This window comes from Brassica napus, chromosome A5, assembly GCF_020379485.1.
Source record: "Brassica napus cultivar Da-Ae chromosome A5, Da-Ae, whole genome shotgun sequence".
Classification (NCBI taxonomy): Eukaryota; Viridiplantae; Streptophyta; class Magnoliopsida; order Brassicales; family Brassicaceae; genus Brassica; species Brassica napus.
In genome coordinates this window covers 22157158-22167042 of record NC_063438.1, presented here as the reverse complement: position 1 = coordinate 22167042, position 9885 = coordinate 22157158, and the positions used below count along the sequence as shown (strand labels likewise).

The 9885-nt window shown below is 34.1% G+C and overlaps 1 protein-coding gene across 1 annotated transcript; it reads left to right on the top strand.

Moving 5' to 3' along the window:
- Nucleotides 1-6153: 6153 nt before the first annotated feature.
- On the top strand, nt 6154-8536 carry LOC106436120 (alpha-1,3-arabinosyltransferase XAT3-like). Its single transcript, XM_013877078.3, has 3 exons — nt 6154-6877; nt 6955-7179; nt 7273-8536. The coding sequence occupies exons 1-3, from the start codon at nt 6721-6723 to the stop codon at nt 8445-8447; spliced, it is 1557 nt and encodes a 518-aa protein (XP_013732532.2). The 5' UTR covers nt 6154-6720; the 3' UTR covers nt 8448-8536.
- The last annotated feature ends 1349 nt before the right edge of the window (nt 8537-9885 follow it).

Below are 9885 nucleotides of genomic sequence, written 5' to 3'. Positions count from 1 at the left end.
CCATCTACTAGTCTTTTATTTTTTTACTTCTACACATCTATTTTTTTAAATTTTAACAAATTACTGATTCTGTTTTTGAAATATACTGTCTTCTGTATGAGTTTCAGTGGATAATGTTGGAAATTAATTGTGTCCATAATTCTATCTAAAGTGTCCATTACTTTTAAAAAAAAAACTCTCCAAAAATCATTAAAGGTTATATAACACGTGAGGTTTATCAGAAACAAGCATGTAAGTCTAAAACAAGCAGTGATTTTCCTATACATATCTTTATGTGATTATGATACCATGTAAAGATTCAGAAACAAAGACTCTATATTATGAATGGTAAATGAAAAATCTTGTCATAAAGTTCCTCATCGTCTTCTCTTATAGTTTTGCCAATGATTTTAACTTCAGCGTTGGTATTTTGTAACGAGAAAATAAAATTACATTAATTGATGGTTGATATATCACTTTAAACAAATCATACGGCTGGCGTCTTTGAAGATTAAGTTAGTCCTTGAAAAGAAATGCATTAATATTAGGAAATTGAGTATCTTGCATATGTGATCAAAAAGCGTCCTCCACGTTTTTGTTTTTGGATTTGCCGCTAAACACCTAAACTTGGGCTAATTGGCTGAGTAGCCACAAAAAAAAATAAAGTCAAGAAAATGGACAAGATTTTGACGTAATGCATTCGTTCGCTTTTTGCCTTCTTTTTTGCCGGTTATGTCCTTATACATAAGAAGTTACCGGTTCCAACTCATGGAGAAAACAACGTGGTGATTTTGTGTCCTTTAATAACAATAACACACCTTAGAAAGCGCGTGGGTAAACCATATTCGAAAGCAAAAGAAAGAAAACATGGAAAGAGACGAGTTGATGAAAAGCTTAAGTGTGAAAGAAACAACGGTGTTTAACGGAGAATGCAAGAATGTAGTTCCATACTATATATTTTAGATAGAATAATATAAGTTCAAATATATGGGAGACGTTTCCATTCGACATGGCTAACGTAGAATAGAACCCTGTTTGTAATTTAGTAATATAATCACGAACAAAGACAGTGGAGTGGGCGGTTGGAGAGAGGCAATGATGTATTTACTGCAATAAATTTACAATTGTGGGTTACAGCTATTCCGTTTTTAAAAGTAGGAGAAAGCCACAAGAATGTAGTTCCATACTATATATTTTAGATAGAATAATATAAGTACAAATATATGGGAGACGTTTCCATTCGACATGACTAACGTAGAATAGAACCCTGTTTGTAATTTAGTAATATAATCACGAACAAAGACGGTGGAGTGGGCGGTTGAGGAGAGGCAATGATGTATTTACTGCAATAAATTTACAATTGTGGGTTACAGCTCTTCTGTTTTTAAGAGTAGGAGAAAGCCATGTACACAAGATAGATTTACTGAAGATATTATAAAGTGAACGACGTGGAGGGTTTGTCTGCCACAGTAACAATCACATATAATAAGGATCATTGTGCGCAGCTGTCTTGAACACGTATGAAGGAGGATATAAATCAAGAGTAGTGACGAACAGATGTGAGGGAGATAGAATCTTTGTTAACATAACGGCGATCTGAAGATGATGACATAAATCCTATTCCGATTGTATAGCATTCCATACTACGTCACGTACGTGGAATGGTTTATTGTAAGTTCATTTACAATGGAGTGATGGTGTTCTTAATTTTAAAACCGTGATAAGGTGCATGGCGAAAGTAAAATATGAAATGGTTTACATAAAGTCAAGCCGAATTCAGTAAAACCGTCCAATTTAGACGACAAAACTTTCTGTTTGACATGAGTCAGATGGAATGTAATATATATTATGAACGTAACTAGATACATGTGAAGAATCTTCTTTCTATTCTACATAAACTACATAAAGTAGAATAGGTGTATGTACATGACCCAAAATAACCACTTACGTAGACGCTGATGTATGCGGTTGTGCAGAGATGATGATGTATTTTTTACAGTAAATGACCACTAATGTATTGCAGCTATTCCATATAAAAGATTAGGAGGAAGCCACGTAAATAGACAGAGTTATTAGATATGTTTTACTGTGCAGAATTAAACAAGTGGTGTAAATTAGAACGTGTACCAATAAGTGTTGTATTCCATCTATTTACTAATGTACGTCCATCTGAAGGAATTCAAAAGCAAGAAGGTGAAGAAAGCAAGGATTACCTAATTTGAGGAAACGACCAAGTAATTTCTATTGCTATTATTCTAATAAATTGAGTTTCCTAATTACACCTCAACCTCTAAATACTAAACCCTAATTAATAAATCTTAAACCCAAATATAAATCATAAATCCAAATATAAAACCAAAACCCAAATAATATGGAAAAAAATAAATAACATAGTACATATCAGAAATATTATGATATATCTATAACATAGTACACATGAGGCATATAGAATAGAAATGGTAAAAATGTATTTACAATCTAAAGATCATCTTAACATATTTTTCAAATGTTGATATGGTCATGCCTTCATGGAAGGTGGTAATGCTTATCTCAATGCCAACTCCAATCGTACATAAACTAAACCCTATCAACTATCACTAAACCCTACATAAAAATATAAACCCTAATCCAATGTCAACTCCAATGTTCCATAAATTAAACCCTATCCACTAATCACTAAACCCTATATGGAAATATAAACCCTAATCCAATGTCAACCCCAATCTTTCATAAACTAAATCCCGAAGTAATATGCATTTCCATTCTACATGAGCTATAGAATATAAAATGTTACAAACGATATAGCACAGTACATATATATATTGTTCAAATTTTGAAATGTCTATGATTGTAGGGATAGAGGTAATGCTTACACCAAATTCAGATTGTTGTGGGGAAAGAAACGATTGGCATTAGAAAAAAGAGGTGGAAGAGACAACATCATTTATGTATCATTCCCATTCAACATCACATTGTATTCTGTTTTATTTGACGTCATAATAAATATTATTCCATTTACGTTCAATATATTATTTCTCTTTACAAAATCATATACAGACTAATATAAACCACATATAAACACTCTTCCAATTCATCCATGACAAACCTGAAGAACAAAATAAAAATGAAGACACACGTTAGTTTATAAGTTTGAAGGAAATGACATCATATGAGATATGCTACTAGTATATGCATTACTTTATGCTTAAGTTAAATGTTTAATTGTGTCAATTCCAAATAACCTATGCAAGTAAAGAAGTAACATGTGCAATTAGAATTGAACCATCTGATATAATATATAATTTATAGATATGAAATGTAACAGTTGGTCTGATGGAATGGAAAGCAAATAGTATATTAGTTCTGATATGATTCTTCAGAAATAGCAGAGGAATGGAATGACACATAACGAGTCTCTAAAACTAAATTTTTCCATTTCAAATAGCACATGCTCCATAAGATATTCCATTTCACACAGAACTAAACTTGTTTTATCGCAAAAGAGACTTTTTATTCCAAAATCACTATCCCCCCTTCGTAGTGAGAAAATTTTAACCCTAAATCAATTGTTTTACCTCAGCTTACCAGATCGAGCATGCAACAGAAACAATGAGCTAGATTTATCAACTTAGAATACAGTAGGTCTGAATCTATTCCAAATAGGAGAGATAACATAGAAATAATAGAATCTATGGCACAAACAGAGAACTTACATAGAAATAATAGAATCTATGGCACAATGATACAGACTTAACAATTAAAAACCCTAATTTTGGCAAGATCGAAAATAAAATCAAAGAAACAGAGACCAAGCTGAAAGCCAAAGAACTTACGGCGTTGTGAAAGATCTGAGAAAGCAGATACTCTGTAAAGTTGGAGATGCCGGTGGTGTTAGTCCCCTCCGCCGAAACTGTCGCGCAAAACCGAACCACCGACGTCCGTAAAGCCGAAGCCGATTAGAAGGGAAAACGACGGAGATGAAAAGTTGATTGATGTGAGAGAGGAGTCGTATGAGGAGATAAACACCAGGGTCCTTTGGAATTCCAGAAACAACCAACGAAGAAAGAGAAAAGAAGAAGTTGTGTGGAATGGGAGAAGACACGATTCACTTTGGGCAATAAATTTTTTTTTTTTTTTTATTTATCTTGTAGCAGGTTACCCGGTTAATTGGAAAGGGTATCATAGTATTATTATGTATATATGACGCTGTCTATGCATCCGTTAGGTAAAAGCGTTAGTGTATGAATTACTCTTTTTTTCATGGCTATAGCTCCCAATTTCCCTAAACTTTATAGCATTGACGCCTATATATAATTCTCCTTTTTCTTAACATTTTTTACCAAAAAAATATAATTCTCCTTTTAAGGATTACCAAAGATAAATGTCGTCACACTGAATTTGACTTAGATAATTATGTGACTAACAAAGAAATATATGTTTTCATAGGTCTAACTTAACATATAATTATTATTTTATAGAGTATCTAATTATTTGTTATATAGTCCTCATTGTATGAGTTAAATTTTCGTACTTTCAAATAAAAGTTCCATGCATTCTACTCTTCAGAATTTGTAAAATGTTATACAGTTATTGTATAAATAATGATTCAGAAAGTTATATGTGGATCGTTTGATAACAATAGTTTTTCTTATTTCGTACCAAATTTATCATAAAACATAAATGAGCACTTATATAACCGATTACACTACCCATAATTTAAATAATATATGTTTGCATATTCTTTGTTACTAAAACGTATATTGAAACTTGAAGGTGCACACGTACATCGTCATGCGACCCACCATATAGGCTATAAGACACGGAACTGGTTAGAATGTCTCTTTCTTCCTTAACAACCAACTTATATTGCTATTATTATTATGATATTTCTTTAATCACCACCTAACCAATGAAGAAAAAATCCATATTTTGCTTAACAAATTTCGATAGGGTGTTGAGTTAATCACCGCTCGTTTTGTATTATACAATATATATGTTTTTGGGGTTATAATCAAGTTTAGTCTTGCAGATTCCAGTAATACGACTCAAGTTATAGCCAAAAACTATGAACAGAAGTAACCATTACTTAGAAAAATGCACCTATGATTATATTCGTAACCAATCCAGTGTAGGTTTAGTTGAGTGATGATACACTTTTAGCATTAGATGAATCACATCCGCATATGTCATCAAAGTCATAAACCATTTATATTATTTTCGTCTGATCCGCTGATATTAGATTAAGGTAAAATTTAATTTAATATTTCTGGTTAATTAATAATAATAATAATTATTATTATGGTTAGTTACTTGGTAAATTTTAAATCGAACCAGTTAATTAGAGGTATATATTTTACATAAAATACTTTATTACATTCATATATAAATAAAAATGAAAAACATAATTAGAGATTGTTGGGAAAAAAGTCCAAAGACAATTTAACAACCAAGCTTAAAATAAATCAAGAAAAATAGCACCAACTGTTAGTTGATTCATAGCTTTCGTGCCAAAATTGATTCTGCAGCCTTCGTTGATTGGTCTCAAGGAAACAAAAAAAAAACTAAAGAACGAACAATCAATCAATCATTCAGATTTTGGTTTGTCATAACAGTCAACCACATTGTTCCTTTCATTTCTATTAAAAGAATTGTTTTGAACATTTCTAACAATCACATTTTTAATTTGTCATAACAATTGGATGGTATGATTTAACAAAGATATAAATACTTCAAATAGTTCAGAAATACTTTTACAATCCATTTATAATTTTAAAGCATGTTCACTTTTTACTCAGTGTAATAATAACTGGCCGAACCGAATATGACAAAGTATACCGAGAACTAACTAACTAAGTGACTGTTAAGATATGATGCTGTGATTCCTAACTTGTGTGTTTGCAACCTATGATTATGATTTATGAACACCTATTCTAGAACACATTTGATATTGATTTGTAAGAAAAAATATATATTTCATATTTTCATGTTTTTCATAATCTTCGCCTAGAATATAATGAAGTAGCTATTGTAATTCTTATAAGTATTCTAATTTACTTTTTTTTTGTCAACCATATTTTTTTAAGGACTTATTTAGGGAATAACCAAAAAAAAAAGAGAAATTAGATTTTTAGAGAGAGAGAAAAGAGAGATAGGAAGAGAAAAGAAGAGAGAGGGTGGGATTTTAGTTAGATAGTGAATTTTGGTTTTTTTCTTAGTTGTTGGGTGCAATTTCTCTTTTTTTAATACTAAGTTCGAGACTCTTTTTTCTTCTTGTACTATAGTTGTGTTCAATACATATATTAATTTACTTAAAAATAAGCTAACAAGAAGAATCGTGAGGAGCATTCATTAAGCTGCGTACTAAGACTTGTTCTTCTACTAACAACTTCATGCCCTCCATATCCTTCATCTCCAATGCCGACAATCACTAAATTTATTAATTAATAAAATCTTGTTCTTTTAATAATACTCTAATGTTACTTTTAAATCTTTTGATCTTCAACACGTAGAATTTTTGTTCGTGATCCTTTGTTAAGATCCCAACATTCACAGAAACAATCATTGAACACGAGTAGCATTGTCGTAGAACGACTTCTTATATACTTCATACAATCCTCTCCCTCTCTCATACACCTTCCTTCACATCAACATATTTCTACATTTGCGGGTAAGCCCTATTTCTAGAGTATCCTTGCACAACAAGAAAGTAAAAAGTCTTGCGTTACTTAAGAGGCAAGAGAAATGTCAGAGAAGGATCTTCTTTACAATACAATACTTGCTCGTAGCTTTAGCAAAAACGAGCAGAAGAGACTTGGCTATGGAGCTTTCATCGCCTCTCTTTTCTTTGTCTTCACTCTTTGCACCTTCTTTAAACCTTACCTCAGCCCATTACCAATCGGTAAGTCCCTTAACAACGAGCCAGAAGCAGAAACAACTATTAACTAACGTTTTTTCTTTCTTTCTTTGTTTCTTCAGTGGAGTCGCAATTATCAGTGGACGTTGGTCTCAGGATGCTGAGAATATCAGAAACGCATAAACCGAAGGCGTTGAGTAGCAGCAACTATACAACGTTTCAAAACAACATTACATCAAATACAACAAATACGCAGAGGTTAAACGACACAAGCTTGCCCAAGAATCATTCTGATTCGTTTAACCGTACTACACCCACTTTAATCTCCAAAGAACAAGTTATTTCAGGTTCACATTCTTGGCACTTGTATTTGTTTTTAATGATTTTAATCAATTTCTACATAATTTGATGATTCTGACAATGTTTTGGTGAACTTTCAGACGGTAATAAAATGGAGGAAACGGTAAAATGTAAAAAGCAATCGAGAACAGAGGTATGCGAATTAAACGGCGACGTAAGAGTCCACGGTAAATCCGCGACGATTCTAACCGCGATCACGTCTGCGTTTTCGGGAAATACCACGTGGCAAATGAGACCTTACGCGAGAAAAAGAGACCCTGGGGCCATGAATAACGTTAGAGAATGGACGGTGAAATTGGATAAAAACGCAGAGCGACTAGAAAACGCTAATTTCTCGCGTTGCGTTACGAATCACAGCGTTCCGGCGATTGTTTTCTCTCTGGGAGGCTACTCGATGAACAACTTCCACGCTTTCGCCGACATCGTGGTTCCTCTTTTCACGACGGCGCGTAGGTTCAACGGAGAAGTTCAGTTCCTCGTGACGAACAAGAACCAGGCGTGGATCAACAAGTTCAAGGAGATACTGAGGAGTCTCTCGAACTACGATCTGATCCACATCGACGACGAAGACGAAACGCACTGTTTCACCACCGTCATCGTCGGCCTCAAGATCCATCCGGAGTACTTCAGAGAGCTGACGATCGATTCTTCGTTCTCCGAGTACTCCATGTCCGACTTCCGGAGGTTCCTAAGAGACGCGTACTCGTTGAGAAACGCCGCCGTGGATCTGCGGCGGCGGAGGCCACGGATCATGATTCTGTCGAGAGCCGGATCGCGAGCGTTTACGAACGCCGACGAGATCGCGAGCGCGGCGGGAGAAACCGGATTCGAGGTCGTGGTGGCGGAAGCGAGCACAGGCCTCGCGAGATTCGCGGAGACGGTGAACTCGTGCGACGTGATGCTCGGCGTTCACGGCGCGGGGCTTACGAACATGGTGTTCTTGCCGGAGAACGCGGTGGTGGTTCAGATTCTTCCGATCGGTGGATTCGAGTGGCTGGCGGAGACGGATTTCGGGAGGCCGGCGAAGGGGATGAATCTGAGGTATTTGGAGTACAAGATCGCGGCGGAGGAGAGCTCGCTCGTGCGGAAGTACGGACGCGATCACGAGATCGTTAGAGATCCGTCGGCGGTTATTAAACGCGGGTGGATGGCGTTCAAGTCGACCTATTTGGTACAGAACGTGACCGTTGATATAAACCGGTTCAAGCCGGTTCTTGGCAAAGCTTTTGAGTTACTGCAGACGCAGTCGATGTAAAATAAATAGTTTACTGCATTCGTATACTGTAAATTATGATAGTCCGATCGGAATATTTTATCATTAAGCACTTACATTTGAATTTATCACTAATAAGTCATATACATTTGCATGAGTTGCATAACCAAAAGGGAATCAAACTCTCTTTAATGTTGGTAGGAGTCTTTAACATGCACTATACAAGCTATAAGGGAAACAGTGGATACAGAAAAGAGCCGCACGAGGCAAGACAAGAGAAAGACATGGACATATGCATTCGAGCAAAGAACAACGCGTGGGCCATAGCTCGTCTTAAAGCTTTACATGGCTTTAGAGAAAGCAAGGTGACATTCTTCTTGATGCTACAGTCTCTGTCCAAAGTTTCAGCAACAGGTAATACTTTTTGTTGTTGTTACTACTAAATCCATAATAATTGATCAGTTTGCTTGAGAAAGATGTTTATCTTTGTGTATCCCTTCAGGTACTGCAGTGGAACATTCTCCATGGATTAAAACTCTGCAATCTTTTGAAATGATTTTTATTAAGCTTAATCTTGAGATTTACCTCAAGATTAAATTAAACAGAAATTGAAAATGAAAATGAAACTTATTTTATATCACCTACTTTATTTTACACTGACTATGCAACCGTTGGAATATGGTTTCAATCAAATCCTAGTTCGTTACAAAATAAATAAAGTCGATGAAAGACATTTATGAAATGTCTTGTTTGTTTTGAATAGAAAGTAAAGTACTAATTAAATCGGAAGTCGGTAAAGAACATGAAATCGACAAACAAAAAAGATTGGTACAAAAAAAAATTGGCTAAAAATGGGAAATACTATAAAGATATATATATAAACTGACTTGAAATTAAGACTGCATTTCAAATCATACATACAAATCTCTACTAATAAAAGGGAGCTTTTGAGGCTCCATAGGGCGTCCACATCAGCGGAAAAAATTTCTCCCAAAATCTGACACGTGACATAAAATATAGTTTTACATTTTAATATTACTTATTTTCGAAAATTGTAAAAAATATGTAAACATACAGCATAAAAAAATGGAAAAACTACATTAAACATATCTAAGATTATTATTTTTCACTTAAAAAAAGACGGCTTATCTCCATAATGTAACATTCGCGTTTTATAAAAAAACAAAAAAAATTATATATAATTTCTCTACTAATAAAAGGGAGCTTTTGAGGCTCCATAGGGCGTCCACATCAGCGGAAAAAATTTCTCCCAAAATCTGACACGTGACATAAAATATAGTTTTACATTTTAATATTACTTATTTTCGAAAATTGTAAAAAATATGTAAACATACAGCATAAAAAAATGGAAAAACTACATTAAACATATCTAAGATTATTATTTTTCACTTAAAAAAAGACGGCTTATCTCCATAATGTAACATTCTCGTTTTATAAAAAAACAAAAAAAATTATATAT

Coding starts and splice junctions, on each gene's coding strand:
- LOC106436120 (XM_013877078.3), top strand. CDS start 6,721: ATGTCAGAGAAGGATCTTCTTTACAATACAATACTTGCTCGTAGCTTT. Junction 6,878..6,954: donor CCTCAGCCCATTACCAATCG/GTAAGTCCCTTA, acceptor TTGTTTCTTCAG/TGGAGTCGCAATTATCAGTG. Junction 7,180..7,272: donor CAAAGAACAAGTTATTTCAG/GTTCACATTCTT, acceptor GTGAACTTTCAG/ACGGTAATAAAATGGAGGAA.